The sequence below is a fragment of the Strongylocentrotus purpuratus genome, unplaced genomic scaffold, assembly GCF_000002235.5.
Source record: "Strongylocentrotus purpuratus isolate Spur 01 unplaced genomic scaffold, Spur_5.0 spur5_contig_847, whole genome shotgun sequence".
Lineage (NCBI taxonomy): Eukaryota > Metazoa > Echinodermata > Echinoidea > Camarodonta > Strongylocentrotidae > Strongylocentrotus > Strongylocentrotus purpuratus.
This window is the reverse complement of record NW_022145554.1, coordinates 1924875-1940218: the sequence shown is the minus strand read 5'-3', so window position 1 is coordinate 1940218 and position 15344 is coordinate 1924875. Positions and strand designations below refer to the sequence as shown.

At 41.0% G+C, this 15344-nt stretch overlaps 1 protein-coding gene across 1 annotated transcript; it reads left to right on the top strand.

Annotated features, from left to right (window-relative positions):
• Positions 1-1483: 1483 nt before the first annotated feature.
• On the top strand, positions 1484-11515 carry LOC589488 (dimethylaniline monooxygenase [N-oxide-forming] 5). Its single transcript, XM_030993064.1, has 8 exons — positions 1484-1950; positions 3034-3179; positions 3789-3956; positions 4448-4598; positions 5362-5417; positions 9203-9593; positions 10060-10304; positions 10847-11515. Exons 1-8 carry the CDS (start codon positions 1836-1838, stop codon positions 11177-11179), a joined length of 1605 nt encoding a protein of 534 aa, XP_030848924.1. The 5' UTR covers positions 1484-1835; the 3' UTR covers positions 11180-11515.
• The last annotated feature ends 3829 nt before the right edge of the window (positions 11516-15344 follow it).

Here is a 15344-nt window from a genome sequence, read left to right as displayed (position 1 = left end):
TCCCTTCCCCTTCCCTTCCTTCTCTCTTTTTAAAGTTTGCTGGGGGGAGGCAAAGGCCTTTCACCCCCTACCCGAACCACATGTTGTTGGCTGGATTAATTGCATCTGACCCCCCTCCCTTTCTTTTCACCTGTTTCTTTTCTTTTTTCCTTTTTTTTTTCCCTTTAGCTCTCCTCTGTCCTTTTCCCTTCCTACTCTCTTTTTTTTGTCCCCCCCCCCCCCTGAGGATAAACAAATTGTTGGCGAGAAAATCGTAACTGATAATCCTCCTTCATTACTTTTCTTATTCCTCCCCCCCCCCCTTTCCTTTGACTCCTCTTCTCTTTTTTATTTCCCTTTCCTTCCTTCTCTCTTTTTGGGGGGAGAGGGGAGGGGGGCAACAGCCTCGGAGGCAAGGCCCTCAGTCGCCCCCCCCCCCCCCCCCCGCTGATCTCTTCCCCCCCTCTTTTCTTTCCTCTTCTTTCTTTCCTTTCTCTCCTCTTTCCCCTTCACTTCTGTTCCTTCTTTCTCTAGCTCTCTCTCTTTTTTGGCGGGGGAGAGGGGGGGAGACCCCTTCGGCCCCCCTGGATCCGTGCCTGGCCGTGGGTATGTCCCCTATCCAATATGTACTGACCTGATCAGTTTTGTAATAGCGAACAGGCGCCGTACGTACTGAGCTGAGCAGCTTTGTAACAGCGGACTTGATTGGTTGTCTTAAAATTCAATTTACGAGCGTTCTGCGCATCCGTCTGGCAAAGTAACAGGCGTGTGCTATCGCACCTTGCACGCGCCTGCTAAATAACAGGCGGTGATTGGTCAATTTAGCAGACGTGTGCCGCGTTCCATACGTCTGGGGCACGTGAATAAAGTCACCAACGGCTTTCCATAGAGCATAGGGTCCATGGTCTGAGCGAGTTTCGAAGCCGCCTCGTAAACTCAGCGGGTGTTCGCGAGATGATTTACGATAGCTGTTATGTTGCGCTCTCGATATCGCGCAGTGTGTTATCTGAAATCGGTGAATTGCAACTCTTTCCTGATGATTCGAAAATCGGGATTCATAATGCAGTGGCGGATCCAGGGGGCCGAAACGCCCCCCCCCCCCCCCCCCTATTGGCGGCGCAAAAAAAAGAAAGGAAAAAAGAGGAAGAAAAGAAGAGAAAAAAAGGAGAAGAGAAAAGAAACAGAGACAATGAGAGAAAAAAAGGAGAAAAGCAAAAGAAGAACCCCCCCCCCCCCCCCCTCCCTCCCTCCCTCCCACTCCGCGGTCGGAGGGTCCGAATTTGTGTTTCCACCGGAGATATAGGGGTGCTTTCAAAGAGAGGGAACATACATGGGTGGGGGAGAGAAAAGTCGGCTGAGAAAGGGGGAAAGACAAGGAAATGGTGCTTAGTGACAGCATAGACCTACCACCGTCTATGGTGACAGTAACGACGAATAAGAGAAAACTGTAATCGGGAGATTTGGGGTCATTCCAGAAGGCTTGGCAAACGTTATCGAATAGAGGGGGCCGGGCCGTCTGCATAAAATCTCGAGCCGCGGATTCAAAGTTAAACGTTAAAAATAGCCCCTGCGCTACTGGTGCGAACTTTGATTCGAAACGACATCGGTACAAAGTCCACTCCAACGTACTCGAACACTGGTTGGAGCTAGCTAGTAGACATGAATTGAGTAAACAAAATTGATATATTGTTTTTCATATAATACACTTGGAATAGAACGTGCTGATGCAAGCATAATGATCTACTAAAAATTAGTAAAATATTGCGATGGCTCACCGGTAAACTATATTTTGATGTTTACGGTTTCATACTTGTATTTGGTTGGAGTGGAAGAGGTCTAATATACACGGCGCCAAAATGAACGGGAAGAGAGTGGCTATCATAGGAGCTGGAGTTTCCGGTCTTGTTGCGATAAAAACATGTCTCGAGGAAGGGCTACAACCCGTGTGTTTCGAAAAGGTCAAACAACTAGGTAAAGTATATATAAATAATGTCCCGTATGACTGCATGTATGCACGTAGAATTCAATAGCTGATATCTCCTTGACTGTACATTGTGCACGTAGCGGCCGTGTATCGACGTGAACCGACGTGAACCCGGTCTATGAACAATAGGGGGAGATATACCAGGCGTGATAAAGGCCTACCTACGAGTGTACTGTTTGTATTACAATGACTAGGCTTATAGTACCTTATAGTCAAACTGACAAGATCGACAACAAACAGACAACAGACAGAACAGATATATTATATAGGTCGGTTAGGAGTCGGTTTGAAGTCGGTTTGGCCGCAGTGCGACTGAGGTAATACCAGAGAAATATATCGACCGTGTGAATATGCCGATGCTATAGTATATTAGAGCTAATTTCTCTATTATGTATTATTTTGAAAACGTAGAAATAAAAAATAAACAAATAAACAAAAACGAAATACACGATACCGTGTATCAATTGATAACATATCACATACAGACTCTCGAAAAATTGTGAAACGTATATCATTAAAAACACTCAAACTGTCGTTGGCTTACAGCATTTTCCTCTGGCAGTCTATATACTTCATTATATATACCACGAGAACGGGTTAATTATTCCTTTTTTTTCTCTCTGAGGGGCCGACCCGTCTCTGCGGTAAGGTGGTTAAGGCCTTGGTTCGACTCCCGGCTGAAACAATTTTTGCAACCTCTGTAGAAGGAAACAGTAAGGAGGAACACGGAAAGGCCGGGCGACACAAATTATTACTCTCTTAATCTCTTTTGATTTCTCAAATTATAATAATAATAACAATGATAATAACATTTGGATTTACAAAGCGCCTTTTTCAGAGGGTACAAGCGCTGTCCCTTTAATAGTCAATCAACAAATTATAAAGTATTGTACTTGTATATGTTTTCAGATGTTTTCTTCAAGTGAAGTACTACTTCATAATTATATATATTATAATTATGTTCTACTTTCACCTAGCATATATATCCTAAAGTATTTAAAAAAGTAACTTTCGTCTATAGTCTTGCTCTGCTTTTTCATTTTCATTTGAATTAATTTCTGGTATAATAGGTGGCACCTGGGTTTACAATGAAGAAGTAGGATCCGATCCGACCGGACCAGCTGGTATCTATGATGGACTCGTCACAAACGTGAACAAGGAGATGATGGCTTTCAGTGATTTCTCATTTCAAAGACACATTCCACCATATCCATTGGTAAATAGAACGCATCAATGATTAACGCATCAATGATGAAAATTTAAAATAAAAAGAACATGAGCTTGACATGTTAAATGACTCCGTTACTTGATGATTTTGTCAAGTTACCTTCAGTTATTTAAGCATTAAGTATATCCAATTCAATTTGAATGCATTTTATAGGAGTAAAAGGAACACCCAGCATGACGCAGGTGTACAAAAAATGCATGTAAATTTTGAGCGGACAGATCCTTTGGTTAATTTACACAATGATATACCATAACTATTATGATTATTGTTTAATGTGGAATTTGAACCTAAAGGTCTGCGCGCCAATCCGTAAGTTTAAGGTATTAACATCGGGTTCTTATAATAATGAAAGAAAGAACGTAAGCATCATAAGAAAAGAGTGAAACTTCTTAAACTTTACTTATTGAAAAATAAATTAATGTTAATGTTCTTTTAAATGTGAGAACTATTGAAACCATTTTTAATCAGTGAAATTGAAATTGCAAAACGTTTTTTTTTTTTTTGGATTGAGGGATTGCATCTGCTCATTCTTTCTCTAGACTATATCTGAAAACAACGCTGAATAAATTATGATCTGATAACTTGATTCCTTCACAGAGGGAAGACGTAAGGAATTATTATATTAGGTACGCTGAGGAGTTTGATCTGATCAAGCATATCCAGTTCAACACAACAGTCGTAGAGGTAACGAAGACTCCAGATTTTCGCGAAACGGGAAGATGGAATGTGTGTACCCAACACGAGGATGGGCAGCCCCAATCAGAGGTAATTTTGTAAGCGCCTCCAGATCTAAAACCGTGTCAATCAGCTGAAACTGTAACGCTTCAAATAAAATGGAGCTTTATCAGTTTACTTGAAATTAATTGGTTTTAATTAAAATATAATATTTTAAAAGTAGTGTCGATAGCCTGTCTAGATAGTAAACAGTGAAGGGGCAGAATTCTGTTCAAGCGATTATCATGCCCCCCCCCCTTTTTTTTTTTTTTTTAAATATGAAGTTAATATGAAGCTCCACGATGTTTGCAATCCTTATATTTTATGTTCCTACGTATAAATTGTATTTGTTTGAACAGATGTCAAATATGTTGTCGAATTGAATGGAAGAAAATAAATGTTCATTTTAATTGAATTGAATTGAACCTTTATCAAAGTCAATTTTTATGTTGTTTATATCTCAATGGAGCTGTTATAAATCACTCCCGACTTTGAACCAGCTTTATATACTAGTATTATACGATTTTTCTCTTTCACTACAGATATTTGATGCTGTTATGGTATGTACCGGAATGTACTCGTCCGGTATAGTTCCGAATTACCCTGGTCAAAATGAGTTCCGTCGTCAAATTTTACATGGCAGTCAATTCAGATGTGGGCAAAACTTCAAAGACAAGACAATCCTAGTCGTTGGTAAATAATTGTGAATTTGTGATGGTGAACATAATAACAACGATAATGATGATGATGATAATGATAATTTCAAAAAATGATAGTAATGATGATGATAATAATAGCGATCATACTGATAATATAACATTTATAAGACACCAAATCCACTTAAAATCAAATGTTCAAGGCGCCCTATAGTGCCAAAGGTGGAATCACATTAATAACGTCTGCGTTGTACAAAAAAAGATTAAAAACTAGTACGAGAGAAAATACGAAAATGAAAGAGAACAATTGTTATATCCCAGAACAAACAGATATGTTTTTGGATTATAGCATGCATGTAACTATAGTGTGTACTTTAGATATGAGCATGGGTGTCGATACTTACGTAATACCTATTCATCAGGGGGGGGGATGAATGAATAGATCACCCCCCCCCCCCCCCCTGATGAATAGGTATCAGTTACGGATCGACACCCATGGATATGAGCATATCACTCCAATAATCTATCTTCCACCATGAGCTCTAAAAATGTGTTTCTTGCTTGTCAGGCGGCATAAAAGAGGACTTTGACTTGACACACCCTTCAATATTTCGGGTGGTAATTTTGTATGTTTATCCCAAGTTAAACAAAAACGAAACAAGATTAAAACAAAACAGAACATGAAAACCATATGATAAACGTTGCAAAGTTGACAGGTTGTATGTATTATTGTTTAGGTAATATTTTATTTTGAGAACTAGATAATATTTGTATTTTGTCCAACTTCTTTTATTTTACAGGGGCTTCACATTCTGCCGGAGATATTGCCATTCTGAGTAGTGATCATGCTAAGAAGGTAAATATTATTAATCCTTATGGTTACGGGGATATCACGAAATGGCCATAATTTCTTGTAAAAATTATTTTAAAATGGATGACATATTTTACTCACAAAAAGGGGCAATTTGTATCAGGAATTCGCGCATGTCCCTTTTCACTTAAGTTTCGAAACGCACTCGAAAAACACGTGAGGTAAAAATGTGTACTTTTGCTGATATATATACATACCAACCAACACACCAACATGGTCTGCAATCATTCTTCTTCTTCTTCTTGAGACACTACGCAAGCCCTGTCCAGTGGAGGACACATGGCCTAGCCTTGGGGTTGAAACCCTCTAGTTCTTTGGGGTAAAGGGTTCTGGGAGGAGGGGAGCAGACTGAAAGGGGTTTCATCGTCTGTTCATCCCCATCACAGTCGCATATAGTTCCTCTATCTCGACTATAGTCATGTAGAGATCATTCTTTGTCCACTGAGCATTCGCTAGTGTTTATCAAGTAATAATAATAATAATTAACAACATTTGTATAGCGCTTATCACAAAATATGTCTCTAAGCGCTTAAGAAAAATAGAAAGAGAAGGAATTACAGCCAGATATTAAGTTATACATAATAGATAGTGGACAATCGAGGGGGCTGCATATGCAAATGAAAAAGGCTATTTAACAAAAAAGTAGGTTTTTAACATGGATTTGAATTTGTCTGTTGAATCTGCTTGTTTTATACATTGAGGTAAATTGTTCCAGAGTTGAGGGGATGCTGCATAAAAAGTTCGGGAACCATAAGACTGGGTATTGGTGGCAGGAACTATTAAGAGTGATTTCTTGTTTGAGCGCAGGTTGCGGGAGGGTAAGTATTCTGATATCAGCCTTTGAAGGTAGACTGGAGCTGTTTTTGTCAAACATTGGAAAGTCAGCAAGAGGATCTTAAAATCAATTCGTTCCCGGACTCTTAGCATGTGAAGCTCCCTCAACAGTGGAGTGATGGACTCACGTGAACGACGCTTTGCAATAAGTCTAGCAGCTGAATTTTGTACTCTCTGCAATTTGTTAATTTGTGCATCAGGAAGACCATACAGAAGACTGTTGCAAAAGTCAATACGAGACATGACCAGTGACTGAACAAGTCTCTGGGTGGTCTTTTTAGTAAGAAACTGACGGATGCTACCGATTTTATGCAACGCAAATGAGGCAGATCTGCATACATTGTTCACATGAGTCTTCAGAGATAGATTATTATCAAATGTGACCCCAAGGTTTCTAGCACCTGTAGAACATTCTATGTCAGTACCATCAAGACATACATCATCAATCGGACTACACGTCCTATGTCTGCTAAGAAAGTGTATACACTCCGTCTTATTTTCATTTAATTTCAATCCATTCTGTATGGACCAATTCTTAATGTCTGTAAAACATGCACTGAGTCTTTGTAGAGCAACAGCATGGTTATCCTTCTTTAGCACGAGGTAAATTTGAGTGTCGTCTGCATAAGTCATACACGATATGCCATGGTGTTTGATGACATCCTCTAATGGAGACGAGAAAAGTGTAAATGCTAACGGACCGATAACAGATCCTTGGGGTACTCCGAAGTTCGAAGAGCTGACATGTGACTCACAGTCGCTAACAAAAACAGACTGAGTTCTGTTAGTGAGGTAGGATCGAAACCATTCCAAGGCTGTGTCTTTGAGTCCAAATCTATCATGCAAACGGCTTAGAAGGGCATCATGACTCACGGTGTCAAAGGCTGCAGAATAGTCCAACAGCAACAGAATCGCTTCATCGCCTTTATCCAGGGAAAGTAGAATGTCATTTGAAACTTTTAGCAGGGCAGTTTCACAACTATGATATGGCCGGTATCCTGATTGCATCTCAGAATATAGGTTATGCTCGGACAAATACTCCTGGATTTGTTTTAACACGACTCTCTCTACAGTCTTTCCCAAGAACTGAAGATTAGATACAGGCCTGTAGCTCTTTAGATCATCAGGACTCAGCTTCGTGGACTTCAAGAGTGGAGTCACGTGAGCATGTTTGAGAGAATCAGGGAAATGACCATTGGTGATTGAAGCATTCACAATAGATGTTATAACCGGGGTTAACTCATTAATGCATTTCTTCAGCAGCCAAGTAGGGATTGGGTCGTGTCGGGTGGAAGTTGAACGAGACTTTAGGATCAGTCCACAAACTTGGCCCTGTGATATTGGAGAAAAGGCATCAAAACATTGCAGAGTGCTTCGAAAACTGATATGGGCTAGATTACTTGAAGGTAGACTCTCGAGAGACCTGACAAGGACATCAATCTTGGTGCTGAAGAAATTACAGAAACGATCGGCAAGAGATAGACGAGGGTCATCATCTGACGGGAGGACCATCCTTGTGGAGGTAGAAGACAAACGATCAACTCTTTGAAAGAGTTGATGGGTATCACATTCATCAAGTTGTTCAGAGTAATACTCCCTTTTAGCCATGGCAAGTCGGTTGCTGTAGAGACGACATTCATCCTTCAGGATTTGGCGGTCAATTTCGGCTCTGGAGAGACGATATTTTCTCTCAAGTTGTCTTACCCTCTGCTTACTCTTACGGAGATCATCGGTAAACCATCGAGAGTGAGGCCTTGCAGTTACACATCTAGTAATCAGAGGGGCATGCTTATCAAGTAGAGCTTGAAGTACCCTGTTATATTGAACAGCTTGCTGGTCAAGACCAGAAGCAGGTGATCTATAAAGTTCAGACTCTAGAATATCCTCACGGAAAGCTTGGATGTCAATGTCCTTCAGTTTGCGAAAACTGATGTCAATTTTCATAGGATCCGGCTTCTTGATGTTAAGTTGGCAGCCGACGGATGAGTGGTCTGAAGGAAGAAATTGTGATGAGTGAACATTAGAAATCACATCATCCGACGCTCTTGTAAGAATTAAGTCCAACGTATGGCCCTTTTGATGGGTGGGAAAGTTAACGTGCTGGATCAAGTTGGCTGACGAAATCAAGTCCAGAAACAACATAGCCTCTCGATCTTTATCATCGTTGACATGAAAATTAAAGTCACCACATATCACAAGATGGTTGCGTTCAGATGCCAATCCTTCAAGAAAGGTAGCGAATTCATCAAGAAAGATGGAAGATGTTGATCGTCGATCAATAGTTCTCTGTGGTCTGTAGATTACCACCAAGCGAAGAGGCTTTTGACGGTCAGCTGAAATGAGAATGTTAAGATATTCAAAGGATTCAAGAGTTCCGAAGTCCTTTCCAAGAACTTTGAAGCTTCGATGTAGGCATACACCAACGCCACCACCTGATCTATTCCTTCTCGGTGAGCTAATTAACTCATGAGATGGGAGGTCATTGGAGAAATCGGACAAGACCCGGCCATCACGTTCATCTCCTGTGAGCCATGTTTCAGTGAGTGCCAAGATATCCACATGTTGTGTAATTACGAAGTCTGACACCATGTGCATCTTCTTCTTAAGAGATCTAGCATTCCAAAGAACCATATGACAATGTCCAGAGTCCACAGATTGGTCCCAAAATGGTCCCAAAATGAGGGGCACAACTGGCCAATTCATTGCCCCCGGCCCTCTCCCGCCTCACCTTGGAAACCCAAATTGGCATACCGTAAGTACACAACAAAATTGCCTCCTCAGTAATGTTGTGTGATTTTTTTTCCGGAATCACCCCCTTTCTTCTGTCTATTCAGTCATTTTCATTCCATATTTTTGTTAACAAGATACTGGATCTACCACTCACTGATATAACAAAAATTCTTTTTTTTTGTCCTTGTTTCAATATCATATTCTAGGTATACATCAGTATGCGGGATGGTGCTTGGATTGTGCCCCGCATTATGGGCAGGATGCCCACTGACGCATACGTTAATCAAAGATGGAGAGATCTGATTCCTAGCTGGATCTTCAAACCTTTGATAGGGATCAAAATGCAGTCCTTGCTAGACTGGAGAGCACTCGGGATTCAGAGCAGCAAGCATCCCGCCAATAGCAACAGCGTCATGATAAATGACCAACTCCCTATGAAGATCATGAGCGGGCAGGTGGTGGTCCGGAGTGGTCTTCAACGGTTCGAAGGGTCTAGGGTCATCTTTGATGATGGTTCTTACTTGGATGATGTAGATTGTGTCGTTTACGGTACGGGGTACAATCCAGCAACTCCATTCCTGAAGGAAAATATATTGGGTAAGATGTTCATGTACAGAATCAAGGTTTGATAATGTATTCGATGTTTATTTATCAAGCAAAGGACAATATATCGGCCTGTTTGTAAGTATAGTCGGAGGAACCCACGATTCAAGGACAGAGGGGTAATTATGAAATGTCCCCATGACACTTGTCTTTTATTCTACCCCTCAAACAACAAAAAGAAAAAAAGAAAATCCCTTTTTTTTTAAAGGCTCACAAAATCTGAGGTACAATAATGATTCCCCTCCACGTTTTAAGAACGAGTTCTGCCTATCTTTGGAAGAAGTTGCTCAGACAGAAAACTATTTTTAGTAATAACTGATTTCATTGTAGAATAAAAGATAAAGCAATCATTCAAAAAAATTATCAAAGTATATTTTAAAGGGCAAACTCATAGACGAGCGTTAACAGTCTTACGTGATAAATATTTCATTGAAGTGCGCTTATTTCTTGTCTTGTTCAGGTAACTCGAATCAATTAGAGCTTTACATGCACGTCATACCACCCAGGCTTGCACACCCTACGCTTGCGGCCATTGGTTACATCCGGTCACGTGGTGCAGTAGGACCGACGGCGGAGCTGCAAGTTCGGTACGCCCTCAAGGTGTTCAAGAAAGAGGTTGAACTACCAAGTCATCAAGACATGATGGCGGACGTGACAAGAAGAAAGGACGCTGTCGTCAAACAGTATGGTGTAAACCAACCTAAGGTATCTCTATACGATTTTTGTTTTGTTTAGAGATTTTTTTCATGCGGGTCTATAGCATGTATAGAAACATAATGAGCACACAATTCATTTTTTAGTTTCCAGAATTTGGAAGGCTGCAGTTCTAGCCATTATGCATAATAAATAGGTGATTCTGTTGGTACTACTCATACCATTTTCTGCAATGAATAAGCGCTGAAAAAACCCTCCATTTTGCATTTAACAATATTTCCCCTATCGAAGAGATCACTTTTTGATCAGAATGTTGTTGTTACGTTGTATTGATCACTATTTTGAGCATAGTCTATAGGGGCTGATTCATCAGTCGGGACGTACATCTCATTGATCATAGGAACATTATTTTGTATTTCTTCTAAGTCGACCCAATTTCGTTATTGTGCGATATTGTTTTTGTTTATAATATCAACAATTGCACTGATCATTTCACAGTGAATTTGATTCGTAATATCGCAACAAACTCTTCTCAATCAGCAGCTTATTTAAAATGAATAACGCCATCATTAACTGTTCTATTTCTGTTCTAGATCCTCCCGACTACCTACAACGACGAGCTTGCTCGAGCAATCGGGGCTCTACCAAGTTTCTGGAGTCTGCTCTTGTCAGATCCGAAACTGGCTTACCACTTTTACTTTAGTCCAGCATTTCCACCTTGGAACAGAATGGTAGGTCCACACTCTAGACCAGATGCCCGCCAAAGGATCCTCCAATGTAGAGAAGATCTCCTACATGGGATAGCATTGAAAACGGTTCGCCCTGGAGCACTAAAACGTTTGGAAGACGTCGACAGAAACAGGACTGTATTGATTATGCTTCTCGTTTTATGTTTCTTGGGTTTCCTCTTAGCAGTGGTATTTTAGAATACATTAGATAAATTTTGGTGAAGGTGATTTTAATCTCTTACTGAAAAAGAGCTCTACTGAAAAAGGAAAATGTCCATAGGACAGTCGACTATCATCATCATGTATAATGTCAATGTATGATGGCTTCCTGGAAATCATGGAACAGGGGCAATGCCTTTACTCGATCCTAGTCGACTGTGCCCCCATCCAGCCTTTTCAAACAAGTGTCGAGTATGCTGGATGCATTCCCAAGGGACTGTAGGATTTTGAGATTTCCAAACATAAGTACAACATCATTTTCTTTTAGTACCGGTATACTTTTGTTACAGTATAATTTTACTATTTCACACGCAGAGTGGCTCCTTTAACATGTTTAACATACGGCACCCGGAGTGTTGAGCTAAACCCATGTCAAGATTCATGTGTACGTGCATACAATATTATTGTACATTGCATTACCAAATTTCACATTTGGAAAACTCGATGAATTGCTTTGGACAAAGTGTAAAAGATCCCTACATGAACTTTAATACGTTTATTATGATTGGACTTTGATAACTATATTATTATTACTAGACCTATTGGTGGTATGTTCACATAATGCTGTCGTTCATTATACATGTACAATAAAGACATTAATCTACATTTGCTATATTCCATCAACTTCAAGGTGAGGTAACTGGCTAAATGTGTACCTCATCTGGTAATGGCAGCCGTGCTAAAGCCAGGGTGATTATTATGGAGCGACTTGAGTGGCATTGTGCAAGACATTGGTTCTTTGCAAGACTCTATTAATATTATTATTATCATCATCATCATTATCATCATTATTACCGGAGTGTTGGCTCAGTCAGTAGAGCGTCCGCCACACAACCGGGAGGTCGTGGGTTCGAACCCCGGCCGCGTCATACCAAAAGACGTTAAAAGATGAGATTTGTTGCTACCTTGTTTGGCGTTCGTCAATAAGGGATAGAGAAACGTCGATCTGGCGCTGCTCAGTGGCTGCCGGGCTCACGATCAATTGGGCAAAAAGAATTTCCGTTTCGGTTTAATAAAATTTAGAGTGGACTATTAGGCTATTATTATTATTATTATTATTATTATCACTCACCACGTGTCTGTGTGTTTGTTGCTTTCATACAACTGTCATAAATGATTTGTTACAAGTCATAAAGATTCAGTCTCGATAATCATGATCGATGTCATCGTCATTACATTAGGGCCAAGTAAATTATAGAATCCCATGCATTCTACAAAGTGCAATTTCGACACATCTTTTTCATGAAGTTCCACGTATCTATACTGTACAGAGAAGGAAAATAGCTAAAATAGTTCATGATGATACTTTTCTACACATATCATGGAATGAATAACGCATGCTGAAAAAGAAACTTGCCCTTTTTCCTATGTTAATTAACATAACTGAATTGTAAGTAATCATTTGTTTATTTTTCTTTCGTTTTATGTATTCAGATGTGAATGTGCTAGGATCCGTTTTCCAGATTGTTAGTACTTGTAACTTTTATTGCATGTTTTTTTTACAAGAAAGTATATATATTTGTAAAAAAGGAAAATACTCTAGCTGTAATATCAGCAACAACAACAACAAATATATGAAATTATAAGTTGTATGTTTAAACATTTTTTCATCATATTCTGGGCAATAAACTTTAATCGTCAATTTTCATTAGTAAGTCACTGCAGAGTCTTTTGTATGGCGTCTACATTTCTTTAATAACCACCCCCCCCCCCCCCCTTGAGGGCTGGTAGAATGACTGTGCTTTCTCATTTTCTGAATCTGACATGATGTGATTTCCCAATTCATTCCGTTTTGTTCGTAAAGTGTACCTTATCCATAAAGTTGGAATAACTTTTCTTACCTCTTTTCATGAAATGATATTGACAAAAATTCAAACTTTATTGATCAAACTCTTTGACTCTTTTAATTGATCAAAAAAGGTTCCGAGACTTATAAGCGTTATCTATATAAAGAATAAATTATTGGGAAAATCATTTCAAGAAGGGAGCGGAAGGGAAAGTCCACCTTGGTATTATCTTTGGTTTTCATAAAAGCAGGAAAAACAGGAAAAACAAATTACTTAAAGTTTGAGCAATATCCGATTTAAACTGAAGTTGTCTTAATCAGTGAAACGCAAACTGGCAACACTGTGACGTATCCTGCAAGCTTTCATATTCTTGTTATTGCGGACTGAATAGACTTGTTTCATACAGGGGTTGCATTTAATCAAATTTGTAATAATCATATTTAGGGTGAATGTATAATAGACAATTAAATCATTTTTAAAGTTTTTTTGGTACAGGACAAATGGGCGTCGACCACGCAAAATGCGTGGCAGAGTTGCCCATTTGTGTTTGATTGATCGCACCATCAAATATTCATAACTTTCTTATTTTTAAGCGGGTTTTGCTCTAACTCTCACCGACCTGTTTCCAAGGGCGGCGGAGCGTCTTCCAAAGTGGGCGGGCACTAACAAAAAAGGCACTTTCTGGATAACTTGAAAGGGATACATACAGAGGGAAACCTCAAAGTGAACATAATTTAGACGTTCGTAAACATGACTGTATATGCGTGTACATCGTCATGACTGTGATTACACTACCAGGGATGACATCAATATTTGTTTCTCTCGTATTACGTGGTACAAGATGCTGCTTAATGCTAGGAGTCCACTGGGCCGGCGCCAGTTGGTGCCAGTTCGCGCCAAAGATTATGTGATTGGCGCGTAGTGGCTCGCTGTGGCGCCGAATTAATGTCCACTCGGCATGTGTCGCCAAGTGGAATAAACTGGGTGCCATATGGCGTGCGCCAAATGCCACCCGGCTTGCTCCAAAATGTTGCGCCAGTTCGCGCCAGTTTGCGCCATTACACGGCCATTTGATTCCAAAATTCACCCTGTTGGCGCCATTCGCGCCAATAGACGGATACTTTGCGCCACTTGGTGATTAGTTTGTGCCAAAGGTCGCCAAATTGGTTTGAACTTGCCGCCGCTTGGCGCTACTTGCCGACTAAATAAATACCGGCCATTGGCTACCTGGTTCAGACCCTCCTCAGCTGCTGTATGAACAACATCTCTACTAAATATTTACAATTTTGATATGTCTGAGGCTTTTGATAATGTTGGAGTGATGATGCTGCTCCATCAGAAGATGATGAGAGATGCTGAGGTGGCCACTGCCTATCAACTTATGCTGGCCAATCCTGAAGAAGAAGAGCCTCCTAAGAAGAAAAGGAAGCACAACTGATGGTTTAGACCCATGCTCCACCCACAGTTGAGGGCCGAACGTGGACAGTACCACACTTTGATGGAAGAGCTGAGTGAGAATGACAGGAGGAAGTTCAAGAACTACACCAGGGTGTCCCCAGAGATGTTTGATGATCTGTTGGTCAGGCTTACACCCCACTTGCAGAAGAAGGACACCCACAGCAGGAAGGCCATTCCCCTGGTCTCAAGTTGTCCGTCTTCCTGCGCCATCTCGCCACTGGGGCCACCTATGCCGAGCTGTCTTACAACTTCCGAGTGGGCAAGGAAACCATCCAGAAGTTTGTCCCTGAATATAGCCAGAGCGGTAGTGGATGAGTATGCTGCAGAAGTCATCTCCCCCCCCCCCCCCCCCCCACAACCAATGAAGGCTGGCTTGAGGTTGCAGGTGATTTTGAAGCCAGATGGAATCTTCCTCACTGTCTGGGAGCCTATGATGGAAAGCACATCCGTCTCCAGAAGCCCAACAAATCAGGCAGCCTTTACTTCAACTACAAGCAGTTCTTCTCGGTTGTCCTGATGGCTCTGGTAGATTCAAAGTACCAGTTCCTGTGGATCGATGTGGGTGGGGTTGGCCATCAGTCTGATGCCCAGATCTACAACAACAGTGAACTGAAGGAGTGCATTGAAGCTGGCACTTTAGGCATCCCAGATCCAGCTCCTCTTCCCCATGATGATGAAGAGCACCCTATGCCGTACTTCTTCGTGGGAGACGATGCCTTCGCCATGAGGACGTACGTGATGAAGCCCTATGGCCGTCGTAACATGGACCAACAGCAGAAGTTCTTCAACTACAGGCTGTCCAGGGCAAGGCGTGTGGTTGAAAATGCCTTTGGTATTCTGGCTCTGCGGTTCCAGTGCTTCCTTGGCCAGATGAGACAGGAACCAGACACAGTCCGCCT

What these genes read in the sequence shown, in the direction of transcription:
- LOC589488 (XM_030993064.1), top strand. Translation starts at nt 1,836, where the DNA reads ATGAACGGGAAGAGAGTGGCTATCATAGGAGCTGGAGTTTCCGGTCTT. An exon ending in CGAAAAGGTCAAACAACTAG is followed by an intron (nt 1,951 to 3,033) that starts GTAAAGTATATA and finishes CTGGTATAATAG; the next exon opens with GTGGCACCTGGGTTTACAAT. An exon ending in ATGGTGTAAACCAACCTAAG is followed by an intron (nt 10,305 to 10,846) that starts GTATCTCTATAC and finishes TTTCTGTTCTAG; the next exon opens with ATCCTCCCGACTACCTACAA.